General features: G+C 41.3%; 1 protein-coding gene across 1 annotated transcript in view; it reads left to right on the top strand.

The window, feature by feature from the left end:
* The window catches only part of DCC (DCC netrin 1 receptor), a 401,229-nt gene that overhangs the window by 235,313 nt on the left and 151,217 nt on the right, over nt 1-14,699 (top strand). The window contains exons 11-12 of the mRNA XM_042447857.1: nt 6,624-6,862; nt 13,967-14,105. Of these exons, the coding sequence (XP_042303791.1) occupies nt 6,624-6,862; nt 13,967-14,105 (378 nt within the window). The remainder of the gene's footprint in view (nt 1-6,623; nt 6,863-13,966; nt 14,106-14,699) is intronic.

Below are 14,699 nucleotides of genomic sequence, written 5' to 3'. Positions count from 1 at the left end.
TTATCTGAGGAATGCATTGCTGCACAGAAAACAGGATTTTAAATTAAAATAAAATATTTATTTTATTTTATTTTTATTTTATTTTTGCACAGCACTCCACAATACAGGATGTTGAATACCAGGAGGGAATTACACAAAATTTCTTCCCTAGCCTATTATTCTAATTGGAAAAAAAAAATCAGCTAGAGAACAAATACTTGCAAATATTGGCCAGTGTTCTGTATCAACTGCTTAGTTAAGTATCATAATAATATTTAATAATAATAATATTTATTTGTATCCCGCCTCTCCCTGTATTGGATCGAGGCAGGTAACAACAAACATAAGAACAATAAAAATAAAACACAACAAACCACAAGTAAAAACATAGCAAAATATATAAAATCCAATTCCCTATCTCCCTCCCACCTTAAAATATCATTAAAAACGACAATTCCCAACTGGAGAGTGAAAGTTCTGAGGAGGTCAATTTGGGAATGCCTGCCAGAAGAGATCCGTTTTTATTGCCTTCTTAAAGGCCTCCAAAGATGTTATAAGGCAGATCTCCTCCGGCAGGCTATTCCAGATTTTTGGAGCGGCAACAGAAAACGTCCTCTGGGAAGTTGTTACCAGTCTGGTTTTCTTAGATTGCAAGAGATTCTTCCCAGAGGACCTGAGAATGCGGGAAGGATTGTATGGGAGGAGGGGTTCCCTCAGGTAAGCTGGACCCAAGCCATGAAGGGCTTTATAGGTAATGACCAACACCTTATGTAATGAATACGATAGTTAAGTATTGTGAATAGGAAATCATGAATACAGAACAATTATGGCTGAGTAAATCTAGGTAACTATTCTGTACACATAATCACTACTTAGTAATGATTTTGAGACTATTGTCAGCAACAGTAGCATCACTACGAGGGTACAGGGGGTGCCAACCACACTTGATGACACCCAGAAGGGGGGGGTGACACTCAGTCAGTCCCTGGCCCTTCCTGGATCCCTGAGGCTCCTCCCCAGCCCTTCCCGGGGGCACATGGGGAATTTCCTGCCTTCCCTGGCTCTTGGTGGCTCTTCCCTGGCCCTTCTCAGGGGTGCACGGCTCTCCCTGGAAGCACATTCTGCACGTGCATTCCTGCATGCACCAAACATCCGACACTGGAAGTCCTGCCCCATAAGTCCCATCCCCCACCATGACTGACCATACGATGTGACATCAACCCTAGAAATGCCACTTTCCCAACCTACTTTACTGAACATAGGTGTATGGGAAAAGGAGATCCATTCTGCCAACTATGGAGGAAGGTTTGGGAGGAGAGTAGGCCAGGAGTTTTTAATTAATTAAGTATGTCTAACCAATCAGCTGATACAGAATACTGTAACAGAATGCAGCAGCTATAAGGAGCATATAACTCTCCCTTGTTGAAACAGCTCCACTGGCTACTGGTACATTTCTGGCCACAATTCAAAGTGCTGGTCATGACATATTAAGACCTATATGGCTTACGTCCCAATTATTTGAAGAACAGTATCTCCCCATATGAATATGCCAGAACACTAAGATCTTCACTCTTGGTCCTACCACTATTGCTGACTTGCTTGGTGAGGACATGAGAGAAAGCCTTCTTGGTGGTTGCTCTCACCCTCTGGAATGCCTTTCCATAAGAGGCTAGCCTGGCCACCTCCCTACATGCTTTTTGTCGGCAAGTTAAGATGTTCTTGTTTGAGCAGGTGTTTGATATATAGCAATAACATTTACACTATACCACTCCTTAATGAACTAAAGCACTTTCCGTGTGGTTTGCAATCTGTAAGCCAATTGCCCCCAACAAGCTGGGTATTCATTTTACCAACCTATGATAGGATGGAAGTCAACTCTAGGATTGAACACTCAACGTGGTGGCTGCAGTACCGGCATTTGACTACTGTGCATCAGGGTGATCATTTCAGGGTGGTTTTTAAGGCATAGAATGTGATTTTATGCTGTACTTAGATTATATTTAGATTATTTAAATTTTTTTAAATTGTATTGTAATTTTTAAAAAAGTTTTTATCTGTGAGCCACCTCTAGGAAAAAGGTGGCATACAAATGAAAATAAATAAATAAATAATACTGGCTATTAGTTTCATCCCAAATTTAGATGAATACATTTTGCCCACCAAATTTACACACATACAAGGCCCAACATATACATAGAAGAATTTATACACAGAGAAACAGGCCCAATTTATATATAGAAAAGGTTGTTTATACAATTGGCCCTTCTTATTCATGGATTTTTTTATCCATTGGTTCAAGCATCCACGGCTTGAAAATATTTTTTTAAAAAAGTATAAATTCTAAGTATCAAACCGTGATTTGCCATTTTATATAAGGGGTGCGATTTTGCTATATCATTGTATTTAATGGAACTTGAGCATCCACGGATTTTGTTATTCACAGGGGGTCCTGGAACCGAACCTCAGTGGATAACAAGTTACCACTGTATCTCAAATGGTAGACACACAAGATTAGAACAAATCAAATGTTTCAGTGACATCTGCATGGTGTAGTGGTTTCAGTGTTAACTGAGAGACCAGGGTTTGAATGCCTGCTCAGCCATGGAAACCCACTAGGTAACCTTGGGCAATTCTCTCAGCCTCAGAGGAAGGCCAAGGCAAACCCTCTCTAAAGAGGGCCTGTCCCAGCTGATACAGGGTCCTACGCACTGTGCGGGTAATACTCTCGATTTGGTCTTCTGTTCGGAGACGGAAAATCCGTGGGTGGAAATAGCTAATGTTTCCCCCCTGTCATGGATGGATCATTTCCTGGTAGAGGTGAAAATCAAGGCCTCTACCCAGATCCCCCCCGGGGGTGGTGGACCTGTTAGAATGGTCCACCCTCGAAGGCTGATGGAACCTGAGAGGTTCCAAGAAGCCTTAGAGGGGGTCACGGTTGGAAATGACGGCGACTCTGTTGATGCCCTCACCGGTATCTGGAATACCGGTCTTTCAAGGGCTATACACAGGATCGCTCCCAAGCGCCCTCTCAGGCCTGCTTCCAAACGTAAGCCCTGGTATACGGAAGATCTCCGGACAAGGAAGCGGGCTCTGCGACGGCTAGAGTACCGTTGGCGGAAACACATTCGCTTAGACGACAAGACTCTCCTAGACCAACTGTTAAAGGACTACAGAGAGGCAATACGAGCAACAAAGAACTCGTTCTATGGTGCTCGTATTGCGTCCGCTGAGTTGCGTCCGGCAGAGTTGTTCAGGGTGGTCAGGGAGCTAACTCAGCTCCCTCCCGCCCTGAACCAGATCCTTGAACCTTCTAAGGCCTGCTGTGACCTGTTTAACGACTTTTTCGCGGATAAAACCTCTCGTATAAGCGAAGGTCTGAACGCCGACATTATAGCAGAACCTAGGGTAAAAGTGTCCAGAGCCTCCGTGGACTATGTTAAACTGGATCAGTTTGAGTTGGTGAGTACCGAGGATGTGGACAAGATCCTCGGAAGTGTTCGGAAAACAATCTGCTCTCTTGATCCCTGTCCCTCGTGGTTAGCGGCCCAGGGGGGACCGGCGGTAACGTCATTGTTACGCCGGATAATTAACACATCTCTGATGGATGGGCTATTTCCATCACAACTTAAATTGGCCATTGTAAAACCTATTTTAAAAAAGCCCTCCCTCGACCCCCTGGTACATAATAATTATCGGCCTGTTTCGCTGCTACCATTTTTGGGAAAGGTGATCGAGAGAGCGGTTTCGATCCATCTTCAGGCCGTCTTGGATGAAACGGATTATCTGGACCCATTTCAAACTGGCTTCCGGGCAGGTTACGGGGTTGAGACGGCCATGGTCGCCCTGGTCGACGATCTCCGTCTGAGCATTGACGGGGGAAGCGTGTCCCTGTTGGTGCTCTTGGACATCTCAGCGGCTTTCGATACCATAGACCATGGTATCCTTCTGGGGCGCCTGGCAGAGGTGGGGATCGGGGGCACTGCGCTCCAGTGGTTCCGCTCCTACCTCTCCGGGAGGTCCCAGATGGTGCAGCTGGGAGACGTGTGCTCTGACGAGAGGCCCCTTAAAACCGGGGTCCCTCAAGGAGCCATTCTGACTCCCATGCTATTTAACATTTACATGAAACCGCTGGGAGAGATCATCCGGAGACATGGCATGGGGTTATCAGTACGCTGATGACACCCAAATCATTTTCTCTATGTCTCCGACTGATGCAGTGACTGGGGATGGCGTCTCTCCTCTCGTGGCCTGTCTAGAGTCAGTAATGGGCTGGATGAGGGAAAACCGACTCAAGTTGAATCCAGAGAAAACGGAGGTACTGGTGATAGGTTCTCCTGGTCCAGGAATGGCGGTGGTTCCACCTGTCCTGAACGGGGTCACGCTCCCTGTGAAGGACTCCGTGCGCAGCTTGGGAGTGCTTCTTGACTCGTCGCTCCACCTGACTGCTCAGGTGAATGCGACGGTCAAGAGCACCTATTATCAGCTTCGGCTGATTCGCCAGCTGCGCCCATACCTGGCCCAGAGGGACCTAGAAACTGTTGTACATGCTCTGGTAACTTCGAGACTGGATTTCTGCAATGTACTCTACATGGGGCAACCCTTATACCAAACTCGGAAGCTGCAAATGGTGCAGAATATGGCAGCCCGGCTGGTCACTGGTGCTCCCAGGACCAGCCATATAACACCGGTGCTGAAAGACCTCCATTGGTTGCCCATCCGCTTCCGAGCTCAATATAAGGTGTTGGTGATTACCTATAAAGCCCTAAATGGCTTGGGCCCAGGATACCTAAAGGACCGCCTCTCCCCGTACATTCCGCCTCGCACCCTCAGAACGTCTGGGCAGCAATTACTGAAGGTGCCTGGGGCTAGGTTAGCCTCCACCACATGGAGGACATTCTCCACAGCTGCCCCAGCCCTTTGGAACACGCTGCCCATTGAGCTCCGCTCGTCCACCACCCTGGCCCAATTCAGGAAGGACTTGAAAACCTCCCTGTTTCAACAGGCATTCCCCGAATAAAAATCCTGTGGGCCTCCCTCCTCTTCCGTGGCCAAGAGGTTGGGCTATGGGGCTTTTTTTCCGTCTGTTATTTTATTGAATAGTTTGATGTTTTGTATTTTAATTTTTTTGTATTATGTGGATTGTTGTTTTTAACTTGATGTAAGCCGCCCTGATCATAGGAAGGGCGGGATATAAATAAAAATTTTATTATTATTATTATTTTATTAAATATTTCTTGCCATGAAAACTTCATTATAGGTCACTTTGGCATCTCCATAAATTGGAAACTACTTGAAGGGACACACCAACATTGTCAACACCTTCCAAATCAACAAAAATGGGCCTTCATCCAAGTTAAAGCTGCATCGTATACTGTCTGATGTCAGTATCTCTAATTTCCATGTTCAATAGAGGCAAACAAATGACAACAAAACACCAACTTGACCAAGCATTTTCAAGGCTAACTCACTTTTTCTTCTTCCTTTTTTGAACATTGTACTGTTTTGATACTAATTTCCTCCCCTCCTCTCCCCATATTGAAAACATTTTTCTCAGCACCATTTCACTATTTTCCTATGATGCTTTTTTCTTTGTCCTCACAATCCACTGGATTTAATAGTGTTTAGTAACAATGACTTGCAGTGTCAAGCCATATCATTCAGTTTATAGGTATTTGTAATACTACTTCTTCAGATGCAGTTAAAATGTTGTAGACACCACCATTTGAATTGCCACATTGAATTAAATGATACTGAGGACAAATGACACTGAGGACAAAAGGGAAATCAACACAGAGAAAAATTAGCTGAGAACAATGCAAAGGTATTCAGAGAGTACTGAAAGTGGCCATAGAAAGAGACCCTTTTCAGTACACAGAAAAAGAAGAGCAAAGAAAAGTGTGTGGTCACTTTAGTGCTAAATGCTGGGCCTTTAAAAGAGACACATAGGCCTGTTACAGACTGCCAAAGTAAAGCTGCTTTGGGTCTCTTTGGAGGTATGCTATTTAAATGATGCATGGGTCCTAAGAGTCCGGAGGTTGTGCCAAAGCCACACTCCATTCCTAAGCACTGGAGTGCAGCTTTGGTGCAGCTTCTGGATTCTTAGGATGCATGCATCATTTAAACAGCATACTTCCAAAGAGACCAGAAGCAGCTTTATTTTGGCAGTCTGTAACAGGCTACACACATGCTTTTAGCTCCCACACACATACTGGGGTATTTTCATCCTTACAGAACTACGTTTTCAGGACAATGTTTGTACAGTGTAAGCATTTTGAAAACAATGTATCATTCATGGGTTTTATTGTAAAGAAATGTAAATCATTTTGGGGGTGGACAAGCATTGTATCTTCACTGGGAGAAAAGCAAGTGAAATGGTATATTTGGGATGCATTTCAACTTGTGCTCAATGCTGGTTAGACTGGAACACAGGAATGTGACAACTGTACTCATATATTTTTCAATTAATGGTTCTTTTCTTTTGTTCTTCTCATATTCTTCTCCCATCATCCTTACTGCCATACATTTAACCCATTGTGACGTGTAACTCACTGGCGGCTGTTTTGTTTCTTTATTTGAGTATGCATTTGTTTGTTTTGATTTTAATTTTGTGGTATGCTCATTTTTTGGTGGCTTTTGTGATCCAGATCCCATTGACCCATTAGAAGTTGATTTTTATCCTTTGCTTGATGATTTCCCTACCTCAGTCCCAGATATCTCCACCCCCATGCTCCCACCAGTAGGTGTCCAGGCTGTGGCGTTAACCCATGATGCTGTGAGGGTCAGCTGGGCAGACAACTCTGTCCCCAAGAATCAAAAGACAACTGAGGTTCGATTTTACACCGTCCGATGGAGAACCAGCTATTCGACAAGTGCAAAATACAAGGTGAGTTCTTTAAATATGTCCTCTGTTCCATGTCCCTGTTATGGGCAAGAATCTCACAATCTGAGAAGAACTGGAACTTCATACTGTAAAATGATTGGTGTAGGATCCAGATGGGTAGATGTGGCCTGCCAGATGTTGCATTTTTTGTTTTTGTTAACTTTAGTTAAGTTGATTTCAACCCATTGTTACCCTGTGAATCAGAGACTTCCAAGTCAACTGCCCTCCTCAGCTCTCGCAGATTCATGGCTGTGAATCTTCCTCTTTTCCTATTGCACCCATCTTTACCCAGCATTATTTTCTTTTCTAGTGAATTGAGTTCTTTCTTCTCATGATATGGCCAAAATACAACTTCAGTTTAGTCATCTTTGCTTCTAGAGAGAGTTCAGGCCTGTAATTCCCAGCATTCCTCACCACTGACTATACTGGTTGGGGCTCAGAGGAGTTGCAGTTCAACATCTGGAGAGACAAAGTTGCCTATTTATTGCCTAGGAAGCTATACTTGCTGTAACACTCATTCATTTATTTGACTTTTTCCCCACTTTTCTCCCAGTAAAGGACACTCAACTTACAACAGAAGTTAAAACAAAAGAGCTAAAACAATGTTGGGTGCAAAGGTTTTTTTAAAAAAAGAATTGCACAATCCATTTAAAGCATCATTTTTAAAAAATTAATTTTAAGCATTTCAAAACATAGTTTTTTTAAAAAAAAATCACTTACTAATGAAACAGTGCACTTATTGTACATTCTTCTATCCCATACAGTTAGAATGTTTTGTCCTGTGTAAATAAGAAAGGCTTTGCTTGGTGGTGAAAAGAGAACAGAGAGGGAATGAACTTAGCCTCCTTTGACAAAGGTTTCCATAGTATAGAAGCAGTCTCCCATGTTCCCATCAGATGAGCATCTGAAGGTGGTAGGATGAAAAGATAGTCTTCCCCTGAAGATCATAAGACTCAACAAATACTGGAAGACTTGGGGTGGGTCTTCACTGGCTAGAATACTTGGGTCTACCTCAAGAGTAGTCTGGCCCCTAACTCTCCCTATCTTTGCCCCTTACGTGGTCTCTTTTCCTGTGGGTTTTTGGCTCTCACAGCAAACAATGGAAGTCTTATCCATACAGTACTCATTTTAACCACAGTGCCACTTCTCTGATCAGAATAAGTTGACCAGCCTGCTATCAATGCTGGGCACCCTGGTCTGGCTTAAAATTGACTCACACCCACAGTAGTGGTGCTGGGCTGCTCACAGCGACTGCCAGTGAAGGCAGCTTCCATTGTCTCTGAGAAGAGAGATGAAAACCCACGACAAATGCAGGTAAGGGGAAGGAAGCACTGAATCTGGTGCAGGAGTCACAAAGACAATCCACACCTGATTTGGGTTTTGGCCATCGTGTAAACAGGCCCCAGTGAGCCCAGGGAAATTGTGGGCAACTTCTCCATGTAATCAAGCCCTTGGAGGAAGTGGATGGAAAACCATTGGGCACTGAATGACTGCTCAAGATAGAAAAATATATTTTAAAAATTGAAAATATTGAAACAGGATCAGACATTTGACACATATACTTGCCTAGAAGTGGGGTTGAAGATGAATAAGTGGGGGGGGGGGGGGGGGGAGTGACACAACCTGTGCATTTCCAGCAGTATTCCCTCTCTTCTGAAGCCAGGTATTAGGACTGGCTTGCTTCCTGGCTGTTTTTTGATTTCTAGAAAAGTACAAATGAGTGGTATTATATACTGCCATTCAAACTGAAATATTCTCAGTGAGGGTCAGAGGAAAATGTCTGTTCAAAGCAACATAAAAAATAGACTGAAAACCTTACATCTAAAAGACAACAGCATCCAAATGTCAGCTTCCAGATTATTTGTAGAATAGCCAGAATATTCAAGCAAATTACCCTTCTAGACTGGCAGGATATGATATTTCATAGCTGGCAGAAACCACAGGGGGAAAAAACTGTTTTTAATTAACAACATCTGAAAATAATGTACCCTATGGAGGCCATCCTCAAGCCAGGTTTGACTGTCAGGATGCCTGGCACCATGCTCAGTCCATCAAAATGTTGATTGCTGTGGTTAATATTTCAGTAGCATGACATGGGACCAAATATTAAATTAGTGAAGAATATTAAATGACTCTATGCAGGTCTTGTTCCTGATGAACTGTGAACTATACAGATAAATTTAAATTCCCTGTACCTAAAAATCTTAATGCATATATCTATGACCCAACCTCTGGTATTCAGTCCCACTCAACACCACACAAATGAAAACAGGGATGCACTTGGGTACTTGTTCCACCCCTAGTCTGATAAAGGGCCATTACTGTGTGAACACTATCTGCTGAATGTTTTTCCCCCTTTCTGTGCTCTGTATGCATTTCTATAGCAATAACTGTCCTGCACTGTCTTCTGAAGCAAAGGTGGCATTAATTTGACCTTTAAATTAAAGCACCAACACATACAAGATGTTACAAGTTGTAACATCTTCTGTTTGCAGAAAAGATTTTCAATAAATGAAAGTCTTTGTCCATAACAGGACTATTTTCTATTTCATTCTGCACATCCATGAATTGTTCAGGGCCAGTATAAGAGACTGGACAGGAAGCTGGTCAAGAGAAGGGTGAATTGACAGATGTTACCTTTTTTTAACCCATCCATATTTCTTAGTAGAATTCTCTGCTAGATCAGTGAGCCTTCAGCATATGGAAGGGCCTGTGTCTAATTGGGTCAATTTGTTTAATGAATGGCCCAGTGCTATTGCTAGTATTCAATAGCTTTTTAATTGCACAAGGATTTGTGCAAAATCATTGTACAAGTGTTTACACCATCTCTCACGCATTTGCTTTGCACAGTCCCATAAATTTACAATCCAGCCCAACAGCACTAGAAATATTTTCAGTTCTGATGGTTGTAAATTTAGTTAAGTCTAAGGACTCCTCCCATTTGTAGAAAGACAACATTGGCTACAGCCACATTTAATGTTGAAATGTATCTGGAGGTAGTTAATATGTAGAGTATATTCAGCAGCATATACTTCCAGTTCCAATTAGGGATGCTAGGGTGAAAACTGAAAGTGGTTCCTATACCTTCAATGGTTGTATGCAGGGGCATCACTAGGGATGTGTGGGGGCACAGTTTGAACCAGTGACATCCTGGTGTGTATGTGTAAACCTGATGGGGTGGTACACCTGGTAGAATTTGCATGGCTGATAGGTGAATGATAAAGGGCATTGTCTCCCTTTCTCGCTTGCCCAGTAACAAGACCAAAACCTAGACTGAACATCTAGAGGCTCATAGAATCATAGAATTGGAAGAGACCTCAAAGGGCATCAGGTCCATCCCCTGCCATGCAAGAATACACAATCAAACTCTTTTTCTTAGTACCCTTTACAAATTTAAAACCACTAAGTTACTTTAGGAGCATAAAATGTATTATGGAAAAAGCTGCTCTATACATATACTTATCACATTTGGGTATATTACAACTAAAGTTTATATTATCATATCTGGGTATATTTCACACTCTTCAAGGAGTGCTAGCAAATTTACTAGTAATCCACTTATTTATTACAATGGAGCTACAACTGTTAAACTCTAAGAAATTTAGGATCCCTCCTTTGGCAGTTTATGAAGGCTAAAACATGAAAACAGAAAACCAAATCAATCCGTTGCTGGGGGGTATGATGCCTTCCATTCAGAATTTGGTGCAGGTGCTGGGCAAGCAGTGGTGCCAAACCATGAACTGGTCCTCCAGAAGCTGAAGCACAATGCTTCCCATCAGAGGCTGCTGCTGGGTGGAGTGATGCCTCCCGTTTAGAAGCTGGAAAGGCAGCAGGAGGGAGGGATGGCAGGGCAGTCCACGCCACCTCTACATCCTTTTCCAGCCAGCAACACCAGATGACGCTAACCTCAGTGATGCCACTGGTTATGTGTAGAAGACAGGATTTCAGCAGGTAACAAGCAACATTTGCTGAAATTTCTTGTCTACAGTCATTAAAGGTATAGGAACTAACTCCATTTTTTTTTTTTACTCATACAAGTCTAGAGGTGAGCATGGAAGGACAACATGTCACAGGGGATGATGTGCAGGGACACAGTGTCACTGTACATCCATGCACATGAATTCTTATGCGTCCATTCATTTTGCACTTCTGCAGAATCAGAGTTGTGAGCTGTGTGCATACATGCTCCCAACATTTTTTAAAAGGCAGCTCCTCACTAGGCAAAAAAGGGATAGCTTGATTATGCTTCTATCAGAGGAAAAAAGCAAAGGGGAGAGGGCCTGGTACATAGTAACAATGTGATCATCTGATATTTACACAACCTTTGAGATCATCTCTGTCGGCTTTGTGGAGTTTCTAACACAAGTGGTTTATTAAGAAAAAAATTCAGCCCCTCAGCCTGACAGAAAAACAAGCAAAGAGAATAATCTGATAATTCAGCCTTCACCTTGTCAAATCCCAGTTTGTAGAACATTGGGGAATGAATGAGCCAGTCACCCCCCATTCACCTCAAAAGGATGTTATCCTCAAAGTGTCTTTGGTGCCCTTGAAATGCTAATGCTTTGTATCAAGGAAGGCAATATCAAACAAGCAAGTGGTTCAGATCAATGAACTACGCCTTTCATAAAAGGAAGTGGTGCACTTCTTATGTCTGCCCAAAGCTTGATGTTGTTTTGAACAGGCTGTATGCCTGTTCCCTATTTGTGACATAGTTCCATTTTCTCCATCTCAACAGTACTGCCATCCCCTCCTGCCAGACATCAGCAGTCTTCTCAGCAGGTTCCACAAATAGTGTGACTTTTTCAGGCTTAACCCACCCAATGTGCAATTATTTTTTAAAATGTATTTTTTATTTCTGTTGGAAGTCTCTATTTCTCCCTTTTCAGCTCATGGGGTTGAACCCGAAGTGGTACAAGCCAAAGAGGTGCATGGCAAATATATATATATATATATTCATTAAAAAAATTAAAGTTTTTTTAAAATCAGTTTTAAAAGCCAATATTTTTAAAGGAGTTACAAACAATTTTAAAATTCAGTTATTATCATTACCATTTTATTGTTATTAATACCCTAATTTTTTTTCCAAAATTGAAACTCAAGCTGGCTTGCAAGTTAAAACAAGTATAATTGTTAAAAACATACAAAGGTCAACATTACATAGGACCTTATCACATGGACAAAATTTAGGGGTTTAAACAGCAGTTACCCAGAGCAGAACGCAATATTGCAATTAAGATTTTCACATGACATCACTATTAAACAGGCAATAAACAGGTAATAAACAGGCAACAAATGGGCAACAAACAGCAACTAATCATTTTCAGAGAAATCCTGAAAATGATTTGTTGCTGTTTATTGTCTGTTTATTGCCAATCTAATGGCAATGTATGTGAGAATCTTAATTGTGATATCGTGTTTTGTGCTGGATAATTGCTGTTTAAACCACTGATTTCCCCCCAATTTTCCCTGTGTGAGAAAGTCCATAGAATTAAACTAGTTTGATTAAACAATATTAAAAGAAATCTTTAAAATACACTTTAAAAGAAGAGAAAGATGTTTAGAAAAAGTTCAGTAAAAACATTGTCACACCCTCTTTTTTTAAAAAAAAACTTTTCCTTTAAAAACCTTTTAATTTAAAAAGAACAACAACAATAATAAATGTTTTTATCTCCATGATCTCCTGCTTTGAAGTGGAATTGCAGATGTCCAAGACCCCTTGAAAATGTGGATATTTTCCAAAACATATTCACAGTAGTTCTATAATCCTCTGACACAGTGATAGTATCACATAGCTTCAATCCTCTACTGCTGTTTTCTTTTGGCTGTCCTTTTTTTTGCAGTCTGCTTTAAGATAAAAACTTACCATGCTAAAGTGATTCCTTAATACAGGCTTAAATAAAACACAGATGAGGCAAAACACAACATTTCCCAAGTTTCTATATGCCTATTAGTACCCTGTTATTTACCTGTGCTTAACTGACTTCTGTCAACACTATGAATAATACCTTTTTCCTCCATAAAATGAGTGAAGTGAAAGCAGACATTTGACCAAGCCAAAGCACAAGCAAACATGAGATATTAAATTCAGAACTTCTTAAAAAAATAAATATATAAGAACCTAAGTACATATTTACCCAAGGGGTAGCAGACGTGTTTTTGATCACCTGATTAAATATGCAAGAACAGAGCTCAAAATGTTCTTGTTGGGAAAGAATGAGCAAATTCATCTGGAGTCTTTCAAAGTTATTTTTTGAGGTATTTCTTCCATAAAGTGAATCTTATAGGTCTCAAATAGGCTTTAAGACAATGTCAAAATAGGTCATGCAAAGCAAAACAAATGAATAGACCCCACCTGTGGTTTATCCCTTAAAGGGCATGTGACGTAGGACTTAACTTTGAGACCCCAATGCAATGATTTTCAGCTGGTTGAAGAAAAGCTGAATGACTAATCTGAAATCCCTCCCCGCCCAACCAAGTTTGCCACCCAGTTTTTAGGTGAGACATTCCAGCAATTGAGAGTGATCAATTCAAGAGTCAAACTATCAAAACAAGCCTAAAACTATTCCCAGGGAAGAGGAGAAGGAAAGGGAGCGGGAGGAAGTATGGTGATATCCAATGCAAGTTAATTGTCTTTAGTATTATAATTTTATTATATAGCATGCCCATTACATCCTTTTCGTACGCAAGCTCTGCATGGTTTCCAATGCTTGGCAGGAGTTTTTAAAAAGAAATGGCAGTGTATGCATCTGATCACTTTCTTTGGAGATGAGAGAATTGTTGTATTTTATTCTTTTAATCATTTTATCACAAGTTGCTTTACTGAGTGCAATGTGGATTCTAAGACACATGAAATAAAACCAGTCAATCGGTAAATACAGTTTGCAGAATGATTTGATGGGGGCAGGAAAAGATGAAGAGGACAAATGAAACGCTTTAGGGGAATGGTGGGCTTTGAAGAAAAAAAGGGAGAAAAGCAATGCCATGCTAGTATTCTAGAAAAAAATAATTACCACCAATAAAATCCCCCCAGCCCAAAATGTGTTGTTTTATATCATGAATTTCTTTTATGCTTACTCTGTTCTTTCCTGATTCCTTCTCCTTTTATAGTCAGCAGACACAACAGCCTTGAGTCATACAGTATCGGGTCTTAAGCCCAATACCATGTATGAGTTCTCGGTCATGGTCACGAAAGGTCGAAGGTCAAGCACATGGAGTATGACAGCTCATGCTACTACATACGAAGCAGGTACATACAGGAGGTCTGAACTTCAAGGTTGTTGAATTTGACTTTTATTTCAATTGCTTTTTTAAAAACAAACAACTTCCAATGGCTGCACAGATCATGCATTTTTTCCACCTTGTAACTAGAGCTCATATATATATAAAATTATCTATTCTAGTAGGTATTGAAAGCAACTGGGCATCTCACTCTGAAGTTCTGGCTCAAAGCCAGGTTGTTACACTTTAGTCAATGCAAGGCTTACACTACTGTGTTGCATAAATTCATTGACCTCCAAAGATATTTCTCACTAACAGTAAAGAATGTTTGGTATTTGGGAGTTGTTTTTTAAAGCATTCAAGATTAGATTCATTCATGGAAGATTGTTCCTTAAATCATACAATAATGGAGCTGGATGGGATCCTAAGGGTCATCCAGGCTGCATCTGCAATGTAGAAATAATGCAGTTTGACACCACTTGAACTGCCATGGCTCCATTCTGTGGAATTCTGGAATTTGTAGTTTGTTGTGGCACCAGAACATTCTGTCAGAGAAAGCTAAATATCTCAAAAAAAAAAAAAACCCTACAAACCCCAGAATACCATACCATCGAGCCATGGC

The sequence above is a fragment of the Sceloporus undulatus genome, chromosome 2 (assembly GCF_019175285.1).
Source record: "Sceloporus undulatus isolate JIND9_A2432 ecotype Alabama chromosome 2, SceUnd_v1.1, whole genome shotgun sequence".
In the NCBI taxonomy this organism is placed as follows: domain Eukaryota; kingdom Metazoa; phylum Chordata; class Lepidosauria; order Squamata; family Phrynosomatidae; genus Sceloporus; species Sceloporus undulatus.
This window is presented reverse-complemented; position numbering and strand designations above follow the sequence as displayed.